The sequence below is a fragment of the Arachis hypogaea genome, chromosome 2 (assembly GCF_003086295.3).
Source record: "Arachis hypogaea cultivar Tifrunner chromosome 2, arahy.Tifrunner.gnm2.J5K5, whole genome shotgun sequence".
Lineage (NCBI taxonomy): Eukaryota > Viridiplantae > Streptophyta > Magnoliopsida > Fabales > Fabaceae > Arachis > Arachis hypogaea.
The window spans coordinates 85,227,592-85,251,075 of NC_092037.1; the positions used below are offsets into that span (position 1 = coordinate 85,227,592).

Sequence of the window (23,484 nt, forward strand, 5' to 3'; positions counted from 1 at the left end):
TATTTTTTTTACTCTTATTAGAACTCTCTTCTCTTTTATTGAGGTCAAGAACTTGCTATAATTAACTATGAAAATAATAGCAAGCTATAAAATTACATATGAAAAAAATAAAATTAAAACTGAAATTTCATACACAGTTAAATACAAATTTAATAATAAAAAATAGAATGATAAAATGATAAAAAAATACTTAGAAGGAATATATGTAGTAGGTTGTTCAAATACAATATTGTGTGAAAATAGTGGTGGAGGATCAATACTTCCATCGGATGAATCATTCCGTGAAAATTGTGAGGTTTAAAACATTGCGTGAAAATGATGGTGGAAGGCCAGTGCTTCTAGCAGACCTTGTGTAAAAATGGTGGTGAAGAGTCAGTATTTTTTACAGAGTAAAAAAGGAAAATAGATTTTTTTATTTTGAAATTAATTTTTTTAAGTAAGTAGTAAAATGACTTATGAAGAAATAGAGATTAGAGAAGTCATATATTTCTACTTTTTTTTAAAAAATTTGCAAATTAACCTTTTTAAAAGTTAAAAACTTTTTTTAAAATGATGTCAAACACACAAATTATAACTTTTTATAGTGTAAAAAAAAAAAATAGCTCCAGCTACTTCTCAAATTGAGTTCATAGTAACTTATGAAATATTCACGTGGTTTGTATGTTTTATGTTTTCTTTATATATTTTGCCAATAATTTTTTAAATAATTGTATGGTCTCCTTAAGATGTTTATTTTTGTACAATCCATTTAACAAGATATTGTAAGTATTTATATATTGTATCAGATTTGCGTTATATGAATTTATTTTAATAAATTATATTACTATATATTATATCAATTTAAATTTAAAGTAGAATATGAGTAAAAGATAATAATAAATAAAATAATAAATTTATCAAAGTAGGGATGGATCCAAAAATAGTATTATGGGGCCAATAATATATATAATATTAAAAAATTATACAAAAAATTTTATAATATAAAATGTATTATAAAAATATACTGATAGAGAATATATTTTAAAGTACAAAAATATGTATGTACTGCTTATTTACGAAGTGGTCAATACTCGTTTCATAAAATTCATCGATAATAGAAGTTGTGTCAAATTTTTTAATAATTTTTTTCAATATAATTAAAAGACAATAGCAAGAAATTTATCTTTCATTTTGTTTCTGAATTATTCTTCACAATATTCATAATTGAAAAAGAACTCTCAATTGTAGTAGTAGAAATAGAGAAAATTAATATCAAATGAATCAAGAAAGACCCTCACAAGAAAAAAAAAATAATTTATGGGATTTGAAGATTTTTTTAATTAAAAAATATTAGTAATAATATTTTTTCATATTTTTTAATTTATTACTTACTTTTTAGATATTAGGAATCATTAATATTTAGGTTAAATTGGACTTTTATTTATATTAGACAAAATATTAAATAAATTTTTAAAAAATTAAATCGTACTTAATAACTTATTACTATTAATTTTTTTTAAAAAAGTTGGAGTCCGAGACCTCCACTTACCCCCTAAGTCTGTCCCTGTCATTGAGTACTCTAAATTTATACGCACTTTGATCAAATAAATATTTTGAATATTATTTTAAATAAATATTCTCGTATTATTTTTTTAAAGCGGTTAAACATGGTTTTTAAATATCTCAACAAAAGAGATAGATATATGTAATCTTTCAAATTAATAATATTAGAGTGTATATATAAGTACATAATATCTGAAAAGATTAATAAATCTTACCTAAAAAATATAGTTAGAGATATTTTTTGCTTAAGATAATAAAAATAATATGAATACGTTTATTTTTATTAAATTAAATTATTAATTTAAATGATATCTATCTAAATTTTAAATAAAAATTTAAAAAATTTAAAATTTAAATATGTGAATAAAATTAGATTAATAAAAAAAATAAAATATACGAATATGATTCAAATTGTATAAAAATAGGAATAAATTTGTCGGTGAACAAATTCATTAGTTTCAATGAACAAAAGAAAATAGTATATTAAATAAACTTTATGAAATAAATTATCATTTTAAATAAATAATTAATATAAATAAAATATAAAATTATTAATTAATTAGATTTTATTAACTAATTAAATAACTTATATACTAATAGAGCATATTAAATTTCTTATAATAATTATAATTATCATTTATTAAAAATATATTTTATAAGTTGTAATTAATATGTTTGTAGTTTTTCAAAAAAAAGTATTAATTGTTTATTAATTTTATCAGTATTAAATGTTAACCTAAATCAACACAAAATAAATTAAATTTTAAATTTTAATAATATTTTTTTATTAAAATTATACGAAGTTTTAAAACTCCAAACATTAAAGAGATATTATAACATCCACCTAGTTACCCAAAATCACGCTGTACAGAGAAATGTTTAGTCATCTTTGAACATCCATCTCAGTTTTTATAATTTTGGATATTTCGCGCTATAAATAATTCAATTTCTTATTTAATTCCTTTGTCTAAGTCCCAGATAAATGTAAATTGAGGAATGCTAGATAAATAATGATCATTTTAAACAATATGAATAATTACCAATCAAATAAAAATATACTATATCTTAATTTAATGTTATTAATTAAATTTAAAATTAATTTATTCTTTTAAATTATTAATTCACATTGTTCACATATTATTTAAAAATGTTGGTTATTTATACTTTTTCATGTAAATTTTATTTCAGACTTTTTGTATTGTAGAGAAAATTTGATTAGAATAATTCAAACAACCTAGTAAAAAAATGAGGCATATTTTATACAAATATGATATGCTCTGAAATAAATTAAAAAATAAAATAATTATATAAAATTCTTAAACGTTATTTCTTTGGAACTTAACAATGCGATATTAGATGAAAATCAATTTTTTCATTAATTTTTTGGATGGTGTGATTTTTTCATATTAGATACATGATATGATTCCCAAAACAGTTATTTCATAAACATAAAATGTACGTCACTAATACCAAAGAAAACATGTATTGTATATGTACTGCTTTACCTATTTATTTTTCTTTTGTTTTATTAAATGCAATTTATTCTCTTCCTCCTTTTTCTACCTATCTGGTGCAACATCTTTTTTAATAAATAACACATGATAAACCCAAAATTGTGGTGCCCTCTTCTAATTTTTTTTGGGGCAATTTTATGGTGTTTTTTGTTTGGTGTTTAATTTTTATCTAAATTATCTTTTATAGTAACTTTAAAATATTTAAAAAATTTTAACTTTTATATTTTTAAATTTAAAATTAATTATTTTACCAATTTTAGTAATTAGGCAACATTTTTTAAGCACCATAGCAAATACCTTTCTTTTGACTCTCCTTCTGCCCCTTCATCATTTTCAATAGTTCGTGATCATCAATTTCAACTTACAGATTTTTTCTTTCTTGCTAATATACAAATTTTAACTTCATTGTCCTGAATTTTACTTTGATTAATGTAATTAAATGTGTTTGATTATAATTGCAATAAAATTTTATTATAAATGTTAAAGAATTTGGTTATATAGTTTATTTACTATAAATGAGAACCTCGTCTATATTTCTCAAGGTTACGAGAACCGGATCGGTCAATAAACCGGTAAGATCACTAGTTTAATAGTTCATTAGTTTGACCGGAGTTCAACCGAGGTTCAATCGATTTAATTAAATATTAAAAAATTATTAAAAAATTATATATAATTTTAAACATATATATTCATCCTATAATTTTTTACCAATAGAACTGAAATATTTTGGGTTTCATGCTTTGTAAAACCAAAATAAAGAAACTCTTCATCACAAATCATAATTAACAACCACTCAGACTTAATTCAAAAAATATCAAATTATTCCAAAATCATTCTAATAAACAACTCAGAATAATTATAATAAAAAAAAACAAAAACAGCAACTCACAATAGTTACAATCAACCAAAAAAATGCAACAGCAACAAAAGTTCTGTCCAGAAATCAGATTCCAAATTTAACAGAAGGACAATTCAGAATCTGAGAATCATTATAATCAACTCCAATTTCATAAACATTGGTAACTCAGAATAAAATAACAAATTCATAAAATCAGTAACACAAATATCTGAGGATCAACAACAAATTCTTTCCAGTAAATTTAACAAAATAAGTATAAGTTTCATAAACATTGGCAACTCAGAATAAAATAACAAATTCACAAAATTAGTAACACAATATATGAGGATCAACAACAAATTCTTTCCAGAAAATTTAACAAAATAAGCACAAATTAACAAAATCAGTAACTCAAAATGACAAATCCTAAATCAGCAACTCAATTAGTAGCAGTAAAACTAGCAAACAGAGGAGACGAGGAGGAGGAGGCGACACCGCGAGCACAATATTATCAAAATCCAAGCCATAGTGCTTACCAGCGACGAGGAGGAAAGGGAGTGACACCGGCGAAGAGAAAGAGAGCGCGCTCGAACAGAGGAGACGACGGCCATAGAGCTTCCACACGACGGCGAGGAAGCTTCCTACAACGGTAACACAGCTTTCTAGGACGACGACGGAGCTTCCTACAACAGCGACATAGCTCCTGCAATGGCGACGGAGCTTCCGAATGCGACACCTCTACCCAGAGGAGACGAGTTCGTCGATGACAATGAAGCGTGGTTGCGGGGCTCTGGGGGCTGCGGGGCGCAGTGGCTACGGTGGCTGGATGGCTGTGGGACGGCGAAGAGGGGCTGCTCCATCGTGGGTGGCTATGCGAAAGTGGGTCTGCCCGTGGTGGCTATGGTGTCTCTTGTGACTTGTGAGAGCGTGAGAGTTGAGAGTTGAAATTGAGATTAGGGTTCGTGGCTTCGTGCATTTAGCTTCTCTTTTTCCTTTTTTCTAGAGAAAAAATACCAAAACGGCCCCTGACAGTAATATAAAAAGACAACGAAGCCCCTAGGAAAAAAAATCCTTATCCGGCCCCTATTTTTTTACTCCGTTAGACAAGTTAGCCCTTCCGTTAATAATTTGTCTCTAGAGCTAATTCACCATGCCTACATGGCACGTTAAGTTAATGACGTGTTAGTTAAATGCCAACCTGGATGGGCAGATTAATGGGCTATCCAACCCGGCCCCTAACAATTCCAATAAAAATAAGCAAACTTCATACGTGATGACACAGAACTCCTCTTCTACTCTCCAGAATTACAAAAAATCGTAATGCTCTCCCTTTCAAAATTTGTTGAAGACGCTTGACTTGGAGGAAGACGTTGGTCCTGACGGAGCTATTGACAGCGCCGTGACGGAGAATTGCATAGTTGTGAGATAAGCTTTGTTACTCACTCTCTCTACCATTGCATGTGTATGATCAAGTTGAAGGTGGTTTTATTCACACTCTCTGCCACTGAACATGCTTTGAAATCTATGATTTGGAGTATTATTTATATTTAAATTTTGCATGAAGGGTTGAATTAGAATATGGGTTAGGATTCAATAACAACAAATATGTTCTGTATATTTTGGCACAAGGGTTAATCAATATTTTGAGAGAGAGAGAGAGGAGGGAGTGGGGGGGAGGGAGATTTCAGAAGCAATTATAAATCCAAGTCATTAAGATTATTTTCTCATGTATCAATTCAGCTATCTTTGGTATACCAAAACGTAACGATAATGGATACACCAAGGAATACCAATAGAAAAAGGAACATTGTTATGCAATAGAAGAAAGAATTAAGCTAAGTAGTATGTACAGATGACATATAAAAAAAACTGCTACAAAGGTAAATCAGAATTCGAAAAGCACAATTACTAAAATCCAAATTCAAGTTTTTCTTTTGTAATATAATATTGTGAGCATGTTCTGATTATAATATTGTGACCATGTTCTGATTCAAAGCCTCAAGGTTTAATAATTATTTACTAAGATATGGTCTTTACTGCACACTGCAGATTTACTAATTTAGTAAAGCAAATTTATTAATGTAGTCTATTACTTATTATTATTGTTGCTAAATTTTAGATAAATTGATATATAATTCACATTGTCCTGTTTAGTGAATAATCTACATTAAAATTTGTCTATCTATGTATTAAAATTTGATAAATTGATATATAATTTACATTAATATTTGATATATCAATCATTAAAATTACTAAATAATATACATTATTTTTAAATATATCTATCTATTACCTATTGTTATTGTTGCTGAATTTGTCTTTTATTGGTGCTGCAAATGTCTAACTTTTCAATACCCGTGTTTCACCATGGTGAGAAACTTGGGAAGGATAGTAATGGGGTGTTGAAGATTTGGATGGAAAGGTACATAAATTTTTTCCAATGGACTTAGATTTAGTGAACTTTTTTGATCTAGAAGAACTACTAAAGAGTTTAGGATATGCTGATTATGCTGTAATGTACCGGTTAGAACCCACAGTTCAAAATTTAGAATTTGGTCTGAATGTGATTAAGGGAGATGCTGAGATTTGTTCTATGTTGTTGATTGCAAATTGCTGAATCTATATGTTATATTTGCATAATCATTTTCAGGCAAAGGCAAAAAAGAATAATAAAAAGATGCCAATACTAAAAGCCTCGCCTAATGTAGATTTTGGTGAAGAGATTGATTTATCTCAATCTGCCCCTCCTAATGATGGTCCTGTGAGTATAGAATTGTATTTGGTAACTTATGTCTTGCTCATTTTTTGTGCTAAAATGGTTCTTCTATCTTGTGCAGGCTACACAACAAATTCCTAAACCTCTTGTTGGGTTTCGAATGAAGCAAACCATTATGAGGCCGCCAATACCACCCACTCAAAATCATTTAGAGCCACTTGGACCAGCTACCTCAAGGGCATCTGGCAGCTTGTTTACCTTCATGCCAACACCTGGTTTTAGGCCTCCAACTAACACTTGAGGAGATTCATTAATGGATTAAAAGCACCAAGTGAAGACTCATGTATTTTGTTGGTCTATAAGTGAAGAGTCATATGTATCTTATGAACTCAATTAATTATCTTTTGGTTCCTTAATAGTTGTAAATGAATTCGCTGGTATATAAGTTAGACAACCGGCAATTTAGAGACGTATTATTTTGCTATTGCACAGCACAAACAATCATACTTTGGTGCTAAGTTTATTATAATAGATTATGGAACTATTTTGGATTGTGTTTATAGCTCCATCTTTATTATCATATAGCACATATGAAAATCATATTGTATAGACTTTTTTAATTTGATGAGACATATATTTAGCTTACAATCATTGCATACCCAGATTTTTAAATCTTCATCCATCAAAATATGTGATTACACATTTGTAAAATAATCTAATTTCTTTCAATACAATATCATCTCAGATTAAAGTGATTACAAATTCATTAACATAAAACATAATATTACACAGATTCAGTTACATCTTGAAAGCATTACAACGCAACATAATTATCACAAAATGTCACAGCTAAGATTATGACAAGTACTTAGGACATGTCCTAAAAACTACAGTAATTATGATACTAATTATACCCAAAATTATAAGCCTAAAACATCTGAAGTAATATCTACCACCTTGAGATCCAATTTCATTTTGATTTTTCAAATTCAATTCCATCTCTAACTCCTTCAATCTATGTTCTACCTCCTTCAATCTCATTTCCATTAAAATAACATTGTTAGAAGTAATGTCATCATCTATATTTTTGTTAACTAATACATCTAACCACTTGAAATACTTGTAATGTGAAATGGGTGCCTGGAAATAAAAAATTTTGATTGTTAAAAAAAAATACAAAAAAATCACACAAGTTGCAAATTTAAGAAATATTACATAATTTTTCAAATTTAAGAAATATAAAAAAATCAATATTTACATTTTAATTAGGGCATCCCAAGAAGAACCTATTCGGATTAAGTTCTGTGCAAGATTGAAAGAGAATTGCATAGGACCCACAGTGACATTTTGGAGATATACATTTCTTCTTTCTTGGCTGCCCAACTCTTCCGGAAGAAAAGGTGTAGCACTTACTCTCTTCGCCAACACTATAACCACGCAGGTTATGACTCCTAGTTTCCAAAGAATGATCTTCATGGCTCATGGTGGTAGACAGTTAGGGTTCTACACAAACAGGAAGGAGGAAGAGGCATTTAGGGTTCATCATGTTATGTGAAATGCAGATAAAACACAAAATTATATTTTCAAAAAATTGTCAGGGATCGGGTTGGGTGATTCATTAATATGCCAATCCAAACTGGCATTTAACAGACACATCACCATCTTAACTTGCCACGTATTCACGTTCCGTTAACCCCAAAAATAAATTATTGATGTAGGGGCTAATTTGTCTCATGAAAAAAATTTCAGGGGCCGGAATGTAGTTTTTTTTTCTAGGGGCCTCGTTGTCTTTCGCAAAAAATGTGAGGGGCCGGACCGGGTATCACTCTTTTTTTTATACCTTCAAAACGACACCGTTTTGAAGTTTATCCAAACCAAAAATCGCTAAAAAATTGGACGGTTCTCCCGGTTCACCGATTAACCGTCGATTCGACCAATTTTCTTATCGATTTTTTGTCAGACAGTTTCTGACCTTATCCAGATCGGTTAGGTGACCGATTTTCAATTTTTCCAATTGAATCGGCCGGTCCGGTTCAGTTTTCAGAACCATGATATTTCTTTTATGGGACCACTTCCATGTTTATCACTATTCTAGAAATGCACATAAATAAAATATATTTTGTGTTCATGAGAAATGAAATTTGTATGAAAATCTTGAACTCCGTTGATAGTCATACAATGTGAGTGGGAGACAAAATTTGAATGACAATTTTAGGGTATATAAACATTTTATCCCCAAATGGAAGAACCAATCTATGTCAATATAAGTTGGGTTGGTTAAATCCAATTGAGATTTATTTCTAAAATTAGGGGTGTGCATGGGTCGGGTGAAACTGGAATTGATGTGACTCAGATCCAACCCGAAATATATACCGGGTCTATTTAATAGATCCGAATTCGATCATAGACCCGATGAAATCTATATACTTTTGGGCCACGATTATACCGGATAAAAATCGGGTGAAAATCGAGCCGTTAACATTACATTACATTGATACCTTCTTATAAACTAGCATGTGAAAATATCCAAATTTTCAAGATTCCAACCATTATTTGACATGGTAAAATTCATTTAGAAAAATATAAAAGGAACCAACTCTTTTCTAAAATTAAAGCATAACCATAATCAATACTAATATTGTCTAATAATACCAAATATTTAAATCAATACAAATAACACAATATTATGCATTATATAGTCTAAAATCTTATGCATTTTAAACATAAAATATTAACTTATAGTCTTATAATAACTAATAACACAAAATATTAAGGTTTACAATACTTAAATTCCACATAAGAATAGCCATCATCCATCACTAATAACACAAAATATTAATTGTATATAATGACCAAGCCACCAAGCTTATTTCGGGTGACCCGAGCTATACCCCGAACTCTTATTTTTGAGACTCTTACCCTGACCTTAGATCCAGTAAAATCACACCAAAATAGTCTCTAAAATGTTTGGGGCAGATCGGATCTTCGGATCGAAGCGGCCATGTACACCCTTATCTAAAATGAAAGAAGTTAGTTGATTCGGTCAGATTATTATGTTAAGATTTTTTAAATAACTAGGTCCAAAAATACTCCCAACCCAAAATATATCTTTATACCCAAGAAAAAGAAAAACTAACTAAGATTCTAATCTTTGTTGTTTTTCTCGCTAAAATATATAAATTAGAAAAGGAAAGAATTGGAATTTTAAATTAGATATTTTAATCTCAACAACTTTTTAGTTATTCTTGTCAAACACATTAGAGAAGTATTTATTAATTAAAAAATTATAAATTTATTTTTTATTAAAAATATTATTTATACATTAAAATTAATCACTAAAATTAATTATTAATGTATTTGTATATAAATACATGTGTAATTTAATTTATTTTTAATATATTTATACTCATGACTGATTTTGGTAACTAATTTTAATGTTAGCATAGTCGATTTTTTATATATACATTTTCTTTTGTCGAATAAAATAATACTTTAAAAATAATTGCTTTAAAGCAAGCTAACCAAAATTTAAAACATGAATATTTAATTAAATACGTAAACTAATTAATACTAATGAAAATTTAGATAATTTAAAAAAATATTTATATTTTTCTTATATTTTTATTTTTTATCTTTTGATATTTCTTTAAGAGAATTCAATCTCAAATGTAATATTTTGAATTTTTAAATAATTAAATTTATTATATTTATTGAGAATTTTATTTTAAAAAAATTATTTTATTAAAAATAATTAAATAAAATTTTATAAAACTTTAAATTAAAAAATAATTAAAAATTATATGTAATTTTTATGATAATAAAAATTTAAATTAATTAAAATTTTATTATAATTTTTATTATAATTAAATATTTTATAATTTAAAATTAAAATTTTAGTAATAAAAAAATAACGAAAAATTGTATCATTTAATTTGAATAATTAATATTAAATTTAAAGTTGTATTCCAGTAATTTGAAAAGTTATATTCCAGTTAAAAAAGTGAAAAACACGTTTTGCTTGGCCCCAAATGGAACCCTAAGACTCTTTCACCCAGACTGCACACACGCACTCTCGAGCCTCCCTTCCCTCCATTCTCACCTCTCGCTCTTGCGGTCTCACCACGTCCAGTCTCCCCCGCGAGCTTTTGGCGCAACCTCCGTCCAGCCACCGCCGCTGTCGCAAGGTCCGTGGAAGTCACTCACCTGCACAGACCCGTGGTGCCAGCTTTCCGTTCGCACAACAAGCTTTCCCTTCAGCCGTCAAATCGCAGCCACCGCCAGCGCCAGTTGCAGTCGCGAGTGTCTTCCTGCCGGCGCCAGCTCTGTTCGACCCTTCCACCCCGGCCACTGTTCCTGTCGCCGCCAGCTCTGCATTCTTCTCTGTCTTCCACTAACCCTAGGTATAAACCTAATTTGTTGTAATAATAATTGTACCTTGCTGTTATGACGTGAAGTATGATTAATTGTTGGTTCTACATCATTTCATTCAGCAACACCATTCGTATACGGGTCAACACCCATTTGAAGCATTATTAAATGATTTTTTTGAGATTCTGCTGGAGTATTTATTTTTTGTTGGATTCTGTTAGTGCTACTCAGACTGAAATTTAAATCATTAATTAGCTCTGTTCCTGTGGTGTATTACACTGTTTTCTTATTTTGGATTGAATCATTGAATAATTAGTTGATTTATTTCAGTTAATCTTTGTTAAAATTACGCTGATTTAGTTCATTGCTTAACCTTGTTAACCTTGCTTTAGTTCTCAAGTTGCTTGCTGCTTCAATTTAAAGGGATTGTGAATTTTGGTTTAAGCTGTTATTGAAGTTTCCTTCGTTTGGGTGTTCTTCAGTTTCCCAGTGAAACTTAGCCTTTGATTCTTTAAGCATACACGTTCAAGTTATTGTTCTCAACAATGCTGATTCTTAGATATTTCTTTCTTTGTTGCTTTGTTTTAAATATTCCTATAGGTGTTGTGTTGTTGCTGTGTTTTAAATGTTCCTTTGATTCTTTGTTGTGTTGTTGCTGTGTTGTCTTTCTTTTTACTTGAATGTTTGTATTGATTAGCTGTCTGAGGACCTGCACACCGACTTGCATTCTTGCAATAAAGCTTTCCATGTTAAAACTTTTTGGCATACAAAATGAATGTGGTTTGATAATTTCTAATTGATATAACTTAGTGTGGGATGAGCTAGAGATTACTCTGAAGGTGTTGGGAAGGAAAGGAGGTTATTGAGTAATTGGAGAGTTGACAGTGCTAGCCTTTTTTTTGCTATTAATCATTGTGCTGAAATTGTTAAAATTGGTTTGAAGACTCTGTTAATTTATCTTGTTAAAATTATGTTTGAAAATTTTGTTAATCTTAGTTAAATATAGTTGATTTTTGTTAATCTTTGTGTGTTTATTTATATTTTATTTATTATTTTATTATAAAACGGTTATTTTGGTTGAACCACGGTTGAACTGGTTGGACCAATAAACCAGTGAACCAATCACTAGAATGGTTTGATGACCGGTTCGGTTTTCAGAACCTTGCATATATTTCTACTTCTTTAAAAAGCTGCAAATTAACTTTTTGAAAAATTAAAAGCTTTTTCTAAAATTGTGCCAAACACATAGATTGTGATTTTTCATAATCCAAAAGTAAAAACTGCATCTCAAACGGGCTCATGGTAACTTATGAAATATTCACGTGGTTTATATGTTTTATGTTTTCTTTATATATTTTGCCAATAATTTTTAAATAATTGTATGGTCTCTTTAAGATGTTTATTTTTGTACAATCCATTTAATAAGATATTGTAAGTATTTATATATTGTATCAGATTTGCGTTATATGAATTTATTGTAATAAATTATATTACCCTATATTATATCAATTTAAATTTAAAGTAGAATATGAATAAAAGATGATAATAAATAAAATAATAAATTTATCAAAGTAGCTAAAATGTACTCAGTGAGGACTGTAAATTTATACCCACTAACGACTCTACTCCTTAAATTCTTGACAGCATATACTCAGTGAGAACTCACTGCCGCTGTCTTTTCCTTCCACCTCCCTCTGCTTCTCCCCAACCCACACCGAATCCGTTTTCAAGTCCACTCTCGGTGCTGGTGTTTCGTTTTCGGCGCCGCTGAGCGGGTTGTACGTGAGTACCCTCAAGTGAGGAAGGTAGAAGGTGGCCGAGTGAGTTTCAGAAAGGCTAAGGAAAAAAAAAAGGGTTTACAGAAGATTAGAGAGGGAAGAAGGTTGATTGGTCGATGGAGGTGGAGCAAGCTAAGCCAAAGCCAACGCCGAAGCGGTTTGTGAAGAACCAAATCCCCGATTCCATCCTCAACGACGCGGCCCTCAACGCCGCCATCTCCGTTCTTCCTCACAACTACAACTTCGAGGTCCACAAATGCGTTTGGCGCGTTCTTTCCACCGGCGCCAAACGCGTTGCCCTTCAGTTCCCCGAGGGCCTCCTCATGTACTCCCTCCCTCTCTCCGACATCCTCACTGCCTTCGCTGCCGTCGACCGCTGCTACGTTCTCGGTGACGTCACCTACGGCGCTTGTTGTGTCGACGACTTCTCTGCCGCTGCGCTCTCTGCCGACCTCCTCATCCACTACGGCCACAGCTGCCTTGTCCCCATCGATTCCACCACCATCCCCTGTCTCTACGTCTTCGTCGACATCAAAATCGACGTTTCCCATTTGGTTGATACCTTTAAATTGAACCTCAAATCTCGCTCCCAGAACCTCGTATTAGCTGGTACTATTCAGTTTGCATCTGCAATTAGGGCTGCGAAGCCGGAATTGGAGAAATCAGGGTTTAGGGTTTTGGTACCGCAGTCCAAGCCTCTTTCGGCCGGTGAGGTTCTTGGCTGCACTGCTCCCAAGGTTTCATTAATGGGTTCGTTTAGTGAGAATCCTGAGAATAGCGTTTTGGTATTTGTAGCTGATGGAAGGTTTCATCTTGAGGCGATCATGATAGCTAATCCTGGGATTAAGGCTTTTAGGTATGACCCTTACATTGGGAGGTTGTTTCTGGAAGAGTATGATCACGTGGGAATGAAGGAATCTAGGAAAGGTGCGATTTTGAGAGCGAGGGAGGAAGCTCGGAATTGGGGTGTTGTTTTGGGGACTTTGGGTAGGCAAGGGAACCCTAAGATTCTGGAGAGATTGGAAAAGAATATGAAGGAAAAAGGGTTCCTTTACACTGTTTTCTTGATGTCTGAGATTAGCCCTGCAAGGATTGCATTGTTTGAGGACTCCGTGGATGCTTGGATTCAGATTGCTTGTCCTCGGTTATCGATTGATTGGGGTGATGCTTTTGGGAAACCAGTGCTCAATCCCTTCGAGGCAGAGATCGCGTTGGGGGTGATACCTGGCTGGTGGGAGAAGAAGAAAAATGTGTTGGTGGCAAAGGTGCAAGAAGGTTGTGAAGATGGTGGTGTAAGTTGCCAGAAGAGTGGTGATTCTTCCTGTGAGTGTAGCTGTGGAGAAGATGAAAATGGAAATGGAAAGAGCGATTTTGGTGGTGAATATCCAATGGACTATTATTCTCAAGATGGTGGGGAGTGGAATTCCTCTTATGTGAAGAAGTCCTCTCGTCCTGTAAGGAGAATTTCTGTATCTTTGGTTGCTACTAGTGCCATTTCTCAGCAGTCTTAAACTTTCTATAAGTTATAGATTTCGATATTTTGTAAGTTGCTGGATATTGGCTTTTGTCTCTAAACAACATTGGATGTTTAGGTAGAAAACATAGTATGATCATGATGTGATACAATACAATACATCATCTCATATGTGCGATTTGTTGTTTTACTAGTGTTAAATGGTGCGATGCACAGTTTTGTATTAAATTTGACACGTTGAATCGAAAATAATATTTTATAATAATAAATATTCAAATATACTAATTGATTCTAATTATATTCTAACAATCAAAGTAGTTAAAATGAACTAGGCACATTCTGAATTTGCAAGATTGAGTTTGTGCTTATGATTTAGTGTTTCTTTGGTTGTTGAGTTATGTTTAGCCTTATTATTTTTTGTCGATTCTGTGTTTCTTTTCCTCCTTTATGTTAAATTCATACCTTTGCAGGTCGGAACACTAGGACGCGTTTTAGATCACCTCAAAAACACCAAGGGATTTTCTCGTAATAGATTAAAATATTTGGTATGATTTGTACATAATGCCGATGTTACATTATTCTATGCTCAAGTTTTCTTTTCTTTTTATTTAATCCAATCATTTGATACACGTGCTGTGTGAACTATGTATTGATTGTACGTAATGAGTTCTGAATATTTTTCACCACTTTTACTCTGCCCACCCAGTTTGCCCCTTGCATATATGAGCTCAAGAGTTCACCTTTTATTTCATTAAAATCTTTATTTACTCAATGTTGAGTTGTGAAATACATAATATAATTCATGTAACTGACTCAATGCAATTTCTGCAAGTTGATTTTCTTTTGAGATTTATGTTTCTGCATTGGGTTAGGTGCTTTATATATTGTTGCAAAGTTATATCTTAAAGAATGTCAGATCCTGATTCAAAGTGACGAGAAAACATTTTATGGATTCTTTGGCCTATTTTTAGACTTTAAAGTTTACAAAAAGAAATATTTAATAAAACTTTCCTGTTGTCTACCATAGCATTTTTTCATCTCTCATTTCTTTATCGTACATATATTTGAACTTGCTATATTCTACACATTCAGGTCCTAGATGAGGCGGACAGGCTGTTGAATGAGGACTTTGAGGAATCACTTAATGAGATTATACGATTGATTCCTCGTGAGCGGAGAACATTTATGTTTTCTGCTACAATGACTAAGAAGGTATATATGAATATTTATGGACAATTGTGCACTTTACTTTATCATCGTGTGTACAATATCATTATATGCACAGGGACAAATCCATAACAGTTGAAGAGGGGGAGGTGGTGGGGCTGGGACCATAAGTGAACAATGTAAAATAAATATCAATTCTAGTGGAATTATATAATTAAATAAGTATTAAAGTATGTAAAATATATGAGGAGATCAAGGGCTCAATAAACTTACTATGACCATATTTATGTTGGCATGCAACTAGTTTGTGTGGAAATATGTGATAGAAGGAGTAGGAAAAATTATTTTTATAGATTGGAATAGATCAGATATATGTTTTCCGGTTCAGATTTATGGCATTTTGAATTTAGGACTATGTTGTTCGTCTAAGATTTATGGCATTTGAATTTAGGACTTAAAAGGTTTCTGGTTTTCCTCTCTGTATGAATAAATTTTAATCCTATAATTTTAATTTTAGGCCAAGTCTATATTTTCCTATATATATATATTACAATGCTAATACAGCAAGTTGCACCCTCAATGCTGCAGGTCCAAAAGCTCCAAAGAGTTTGTTTAAGGAATCCTGTGAAGGTACCCTGTATATTTGCAAATATGTTTAGATTTTAGTTGTTCCAAATTTACTCAATTTGTTTTTGTTTAATTTAGATTGAAGCAGCCTCTAAGTATTCTACTGTTGACACACTGAAGTAGCAATATCGTTTCTTACCTGCCAAACACAAGGTTTGTGTTATCCATCATTGATTCTTCAGAAAATGTTTGATTTTTGAAGGGGATTTCGGTAAGCGTAATAGAACATCATTCGTGTCATGTATTTTTGGCACAATGGACTAGATCTTATATGTTTGAATAATCATGAAATTTACTTTAGGAAAACATCTACTTCTTGCAGCATGTTAGATTGACTGCATGGAGTTATGTGGGAAAACTCTTCATTGAACTCTTCTATCAAATTGACTTTTTGGACTGAGATCAATATAACTCTTGTCAAAAGGCATGCCCAGGTGTTATAGGCGACGGGAGAAATGGTTCAGGAAAAACATTGAAAAAAGTACTAGATTTTTTTTGAAAAATACAAAAAATGTTAATCGGGCTGCTCGCTTAACCTGTTATTTTTTTCCGCCTGAAATTTAAATGGACCTGATTTTAAAGGTAAAAGCCTGCTCGTTTAAGCGGGGAAACAGGCTGGCCCAACGGGTTTAGCCCATATTGACGGCCCTAGTTTTGGCTCTTTTTAGATGCTGAGAAGGCAAGGTGCTAAGGCATGTGCCTTGCTCTGAGGCTGCTTTCTGTTTCGTTTATATATATTAGATGAGAGGAACTGTCCCCTAGTGTCAGCCAAAAATAGACTATTTATCTTAGCCCAATAAAATATTAGATACATACCCCTGCTACCCTAAAAGATATTAGGTTTTGCATAGAAGACAGAAGACCACTGCTTGACCTGCACAACAACAGAAGTTGAAATGCCAGAGGGGCGCCACTTGACCACCCTGTTGCTTCTCTTCACCACCTTTGTTGGTTGAATTTTTGGCATTCCACCAGTAGTTTTAGTTTAGGAACTTATTATTATACTTTATTGAGGATTTGTGTCTAATTATCATTGTGAAGTACTTTGTTTATTTTGCACAATAGATATATATTCAATTGTTTTCTAATGCCTTTGTTTACTGAATCATACATTTTTTGGTGCCTTTTGCATTTGACTGATTTTTATGCATTTTAGGTTTCATGAATCAGCCTATATCTTCTATGCCTGCAATCTATGTCCTCATTAATTTATTGTGTTTTCTTATAGGATTTCTACTTTTGTACATTCTCACTGAAATGGCTGGAAGTACATCAATGGTGTTCACTGTACATGTGATTCAACTCGTCTTCTTGCTTTGATTCTTAGTAATCTTGGTCTAAAAGCCATCCCAATTAATGGTCATATGACCCAGGTAATTGTATTGAACATTCTTGTATTATAATAATTAATTGTTAATTAGTAAGTTCTTGCAAAATATTCTTTCTTCCACCTTATGGGAGAGAGGATGTGGGGTGGAAGAAGAATCTCTCTCTCTCTCTCTCTCTCTCTCTCTCTCTCTCTCTCTCTATAGTGCATGGACACATACATATTTGTTATTTGTGGTTTGCCAGTTGTCTGTAATTCTTTTTTACAATAATCTTGACAGTAAAAAAGGCTTGGAGCCTTGAATTTATTCAAGTCTGGGGCTCTCAATATTCTCATTTGTACTGATGTAGCTAGTAGAGGATTGGATATTCCAACAGTAGATGTTGTGATTAACTATGACATCCCCACAAACTCCAAAGTAAGATGTGCTATAATTAATCTAACTTTTGAATTTAGCCTCATGTTATTTGTTCTACAAATTCTAGGTTGACGAATCATCTAAATTTCTGCTCTAGTCTAAGCCTAAATTGCTGGATTCCTTATCTTGTGGTCTGCAGGATTATATACATCATGTAGGAAGAACTGCTCGTGCAGGGCGTTCTGGGGTTGCAATTTCCCTTGTGAACCAATATGAGCTGGAGTGGTACATTCAAATAGAGAAACTTATAGGTGAGAGTAGTAGTATATTCTTTAACATGTATTGTTAAGGCTGGGAACATTTTCTAAAGTCGTCAATGCAACTAATATTTCAAGCAAGAAGCTACCAGAATATCCTGCACAAGAAGAGGAAGTTCTACTTTTGGAAGAGCGGGTTAGCGAGGCCAAACGATTATCAATAATGGTAATTTTGCATGCAAAAATTTGTTTAGTTTTTATCTTGGGATATTCTCTCCGTCTCATATTTTCCGAGGGAAACAAATTTGAGTTTACCCGAGTTCTAAGGGTTTCGGTAAACTGAGTTTGGTTACCTTGAATACCATTGATAGAAATCTGCATGTATAATGTGTATGTAAAGGTACATGAGCTTTGGATATAGTTTCTGAATTCTATGATGATGGTATTGAAATCAGTTAATGTATGTTTATATGATTGATTTAATGCATTTTTTCTCAAAACTTTATGTAGAAAATGGAGGAGGAAGCCATGGGGAAGAAGAAACGGAGAGGTGAATCAGATTATGGCGAAGAAGATATTGACAAATACTTAGGTCTCAAGGATAAGAAATCATCCAAAAAAGTTTAGAAGATGAGACCTTACCACTGCAGTTTCGTTTTCAAGTAAACATCATATATGGTTGATGGGACTTCGTAATATGGCTGAAGAAAAGCCTTGAAAAATTAATTACCTTGTATATTTTGCTAATTTTGCATCTAAGGCTATGATTGCAATCAGTGAGCTGTCTAAAACAAATATCTGACCAAAGGTGATTCTGCATCACAGATAAATGACAGAAAAAACTTGTGATAAATCACAGATTAAAGAAACATAATTTACCCACATTAATTCACACATTAAAAACCTTGTGATAAATGACAGAAATAAAATTAAATCTTTTTAAGTAGTAGTGTTTATTTGTTATCAACTGTCCAAAAGTTCATTGCCTTCGCAAATCTTCTATTAGCTATAACAACATTAATACTCTTTCTACATCCACAAAATTTTAGTTTTTAAAAAATGTGTATATTGTTAGATTAAGCTATTTAGAAATCAGTTAAAAAGCATTCTAAAAATAGTTGTTTTTGATATATATATTTTTAATTCTTAACAAGAAAAATATTGAATTCTGAAAAAAATAACTTTCTTAACAAATGCATGATACATCAAAAAAATTAAATGGATAATGCGTCATGATAACATTGTCCAATGTTTATTAATATTATTACATTTATTTAGGCTGTCACAAATTAAAACACTGAGAAACAGAATGCATATTCCATGCAACACGCAAAAGCAAATCCAATGAGCAGCACCTAAATATGCATTTTCCCGTAACTAACTCTGATTATCATTTTCTATGATCCAAAATTTTTCCTTTGATTTCAACCGAGTTTCTTCTTCATACGTCCAATTCAACAGAGTCTAACAACAACAACGATAATTCATGCAGTTCAAAACATGACGCTAAATTCAAAATTCTTTCCTCACATTTTTTTTCCCTTGAATTTTACATGTAACAAGAAAACCAAAGATATGTCTCTATTATAGTAATAATCATAATCAACTTTGGTTGATTTTGAAACCATTATTGTAGTGACTGTGTGAATTTAGAAGATTCCGATTTTTTCTTTCTTTTTTTTCTTTCCCCATTTTTTCTTTTTTTTTTTCTTTACCCGAGTCTTAAAGACCAAGATTTATCTTCGAATTTTGGTTGGCAGAAATCTTAATAGTTAATTCAATTGTGTGTAAAATGGAAAGTTTGAGATTGAATAGTGATTGGATGTGGAAGAATTTTGATATTCTTTTTTGCTCTTCCAAAAATATTATTTGTACAATGATTGAAGTTGTTTGCATTAAACATTTTTAGTTAATAACTCATACAAATAGTCTGTAACTTACATATTAGAAGTTAAAAACCTTAAGCAAAATTGTAGCCACTAAAAGAACAAGAAGAAAAAATAAGGCAAAAAATAAAATGAGTGAAACCAATACTATAATTGCTTTGGGGGAAAAAAGTTGTTAGGCAACTTTTAACTATTCAAATTAAATTGTTCATTTAATTATTTATTTTTGTGAATTTAGGTATTGAGTGATCCTCAAAAGAGGGTGATTTATGATCAGCAAGGAGAGGAAGGTTTGAAACATATGCCACCACATGAACCACCAAATGGATTTAACCCAAAAAATGTAGAGGATATCTTTGCAGAGTTCTTTGGAGACAACCCTTTTGGATTTGGATCATCTGGACCTCATGGAAGGTCCAGGTTCCAAACTGAGGGAGGCGGATCATTCAGCGGATTCCATGCGCCGCTGAAGAAGCCGCCTCCTGTTGAGAGCAAGTTGGCATATAGTTTGGAAGAGTTGTACACGGGTTCCACAAGAAAAATGAAGATCTCAAGGATTGTTATGGATGCTAATGGGTGAGTATGTAGTATCTTGATCTCTATTTCTTCAAGAAAATTGATTTGCTATTTACTCTTCAAAATAACCAATTAATTCAAACCAATTTGAATTGGTCGAGTAGTTCACTTGTCCACTTAAACAAGTGTCGAGAGTTCAAATTCCATTTTGTATATGCAACAATTCATTGATCAAATGTAAATCCTTAAAGGAGTATAAACTTCTATTGTGGTCTTATTATTGCAATCTCACAAATCAAAATTGCTTTTGTAGGAGGCCAAACCCACTGAGATATTAACAATTGACATAAAGCCAGGTTGAAAAAAAGGAACAAAGATCACATTTCCAGACAAAGGTAACCAGCATACAAACCAGCTTCCAGCAGACCAAGGGCAGGGCTCAGGAGAGCATTGGGTGGTTGAAATTGGAATGATTTGAGAATTTGTATTCTCTTCACACTCCTTTTGTTTCAAATTTTGTGTCCAGATACACTTTGTATTGATATACATCGATTTTTCAAAGGAAATGTGATTGGTGAATGTACATAGATCTTTTACCCTTTTGAAAAATGGTTTAAGTTAAACCACTCATTTCCTACGGTCCTATATTTGTTTCTAGTCTATGATGTTCAATGGAAATGAATCAAATGATGTTGAGATGTTATTGTCAATGTTTAGAAATACTTAGTGGCTTTGTGTTTTGTGTGCGTTTTTCCTATGGTTTAAGTTTTCCTTTGCTGCATATAAAAAAATTGGTGGAAAAAGAAAAAGTAAAAAAATACCATTCATATTATTTTTATAATACTATAATAGTTAGGGGTGTTCAAATCCAAACTGATCCAAATTAAACTGCTCATACAATCCAATTTAAATCGAAAATCGATTAAAATCGTACTAATTTGGATTTGATTGGATTCTATTTTTTGCAAACCGTTGGATTTGATCGGATTTTGGATCTACTTTTCATAACCGATCAAATTCAATCTAAACCGCGTGCTATAATATTATTATTTTATTATCATATTTACAATTATACTTGTAATATATTCAATTTGTTATACATTTTTCTTTTATTCATGTATTATTATTATTTAATAACTATTTTATGTTCAAAATGTTATTTATTTATTTATTTTAACTAACCTATAATTTTATTTCTATTGTTATGTTATCATTGGCCTTTTAAGATATTGCTAAGATTTGTTATGTCATTGTTGATTATTTAAAATTTGATGTTGAGACTTGTTAAATGTATTTAATTTTTTTATTTAAAAAATCGCAAATCCAAACCGCTTGTAATCGGATAAGATTTTCAAGAAAAGTTCATCCAATCCAAACCGCACCGCACATAAATTAAACGTTCGGATCGGATGATTTTTTCTCTTAAAACCGAACCAAACCGCACTGCGAACTCCTCTAATAATAGTAACCAAAACTATTGAGTGATAAACACGTTTTTGATAGTCTCAAATTCAGGTTTTAAAATAGACAAAATGATTTTTACTAAAAAAAACCGTCACAAATTTTTATTAAGTGTATTTCACACTACGATCAACATGTTCTTGTCATACACATACGCCATATTGAGAATAATTTACATTTTCTTTTCATATGTTTGGTTTAAGAGAAAATCCATAAAAGTTGTATTTAATATTAGAGAAATAATATTGTCACTCTTAGTTTTTGTAATGTCATTTCACGCGTGATTTTTTTTATATTGTTTATCAAAATAGAAGCGGTAATGTCTATTTTTAATATTTAATAAAAATTTAAAAAAGTATGAAATAATGTAATAATGGTTTTATTAACAAAGAAACCATTTATGGCTAGAAGTAAATGTATATGGACACTGACACAGATTCGTGACACAACACCGTATGAAACACGTAAATACATTAATTTTAAAATTTTATAAGACATGGTGACATGTATATATATAAAATATAAAGTATTTTTTAGATAAATTATAATGATATTTTAATATTTTATTGATATTAAAATATAAATTAATTTGTTAATTATTTTTAATATCTTTTTTAATTATATAAAGTATTCAAAATATTTTTGTTGTAATAAATAATAATATATACTATTTCTAAATTCATTTTCAAGAATAAGGTTGGATACACTGACTCATGATGGTATTTAAGTGAATCCAAGTGTATTTGGAGAAATTTTTTATTTCTTATTAAGAGACATAGCAGATATGCGTATTGGACGAATGTTGATGAGTGTCGTATTTAAAATGTGTCTGACACACAGACATGACAACTCAACAAAATGTCCATGCTTCACAGAGCTGTACATATACTTTTGATACATAAAGATTTTATAATTATCTTTATGTGAAAATATTTCTATTTTATTATTAGATGATGAATTATAAAATTTGATTATGATATGATATAAAAATATTATCTTTATTTAAAGTATGCCATAATTAATTAGAATGAGAAAGGTGGATCCAGCTTTCATCCAAGAACTCAGTAAAGCAGAAGGGATCCCTATGATTAAGAGAAAAAGACACTACTCCTGCTCTTGAAATGCTTGTGAAGGAAATTGTCCGTACATGCAAGGAGTGGGAGGGATCTTTCAGATAATCACTATTAAAAAATAACTCAGTTTATCTCTTATCATAATCCCAATTAAAGAGATTAAGAGAGATAACTTTTCATGATTAGTAAGAGATAAAGGCCTTAGCACACAACATTGATTAGTTTCACATACATACCCTTTTTGTTGAATTGAGATGTATGCCAAGAATATGCTAAGGACATGGTGAAACTAGCATTGGAGTTGATAAGACCAAGAAGACAGATGAGATTTTCATAAGAACAATGCAAGAGTAAGAGGGAAAAGAATGGCAAACCGTAATCAGTGAAAGTGACATATTTCAAGAATTTTTCTCTCGTGTAAAGAGATTTTGCATAGTAAAATTTTTTGTAGATATCAAATTGCTTGGTTGGTGTTTTTGTTGTGTTTTGCTTAGGTACAGCAGCTAATAAAGACATTGGTGAAATAGTGTATGACGAAAAAGGTTTTATAGTTTTTAGATCGGGGCAATCGATATTTACCTA

The 23,484-nt window shown here is 31.3% G+C and overlaps 2 protein-coding genes and 1 long non-coding RNA gene across 15 annotated transcripts; all 3 read left to right on the top strand.

The window, feature by feature from the left end:
* The first annotated feature begins 10,612 nt into the window (after positions 1–10,612).
* Positions 10,613–18,909, top strand: LOC112748643 (uncharacterized). Of its 13 annotated transcripts, none has more exons than XM_072219158.1 (11): positions 10,613–11,010; positions 12,623–14,298; positions 14,701–14,775; positions 15,323–15,442; positions 15,986–16,027; positions 16,103–16,177; positions 17,253–17,397; positions 17,702–17,769; positions 17,909–18,020; positions 18,105–18,192; positions 18,477–18,909. In XM_072219158.1, the coding sequence occupies exon 2, from the start codon at positions 12,873–12,875 to the stop codon at positions 14,265–14,267; it is 1,395 nt and encodes a 464-aa protein (XP_072075259.1). In that variant the 5' UTR covers positions 10,613–11,010; positions 12,623–12,872; the 3' UTR covers positions 14,268–14,298; positions 14,701–14,775; positions 15,323–15,442; positions 15,986–16,027; positions 16,103–16,177; positions 17,253–17,397; positions 17,702–17,769; positions 17,909–18,020; positions 18,105–18,192; positions 18,477–18,909. The 13 variants fall into 13 exon arrangements, 12 of the variants coding, with proteins under 12 accessions (XP_072075259.1, XP_072075261.1, XP_072075258.1 ...); XM_072219160.1 differs by having other exon boundaries at positions 18,112–18,192; XM_072219154.1 differs by having other exon boundaries at positions 10,622–11,010; positions 12,623–14,210; positions 17,632–17,769.
* LOC140177177 (DEAD-box ATP-dependent RNA helicase 10-like) lies at positions 17,560–18,593 on the top strand. Its single transcript, XM_072210006.1, has 5 exons — positions 17,560–17,602; positions 17,702–17,769; positions 17,909–17,994; positions 18,060–18,192; positions 18,477–18,593. Exons 1-5 carry the CDS (start codon positions 17,560–17,562, stop codon positions 18,591–18,593), a joined length of 447 nt encoding a protein of 148 aa, XP_072066107.1.
* Positions 18,910–20,004: 1,095 nt separating the features above from the next.
* Positions 20,005–21,077, top strand: LOC112719784 (uncharacterized). Its single transcript, XR_011873421.1, has 2 exons — positions 20,005–20,428; positions 20,682–21,077. It is a non-coding gene; the product is annotated as an uncharacterized lncRNA (long non-coding RNA).
* Positions 21,078–23,484: the final 2,407 nt, after the last annotated feature.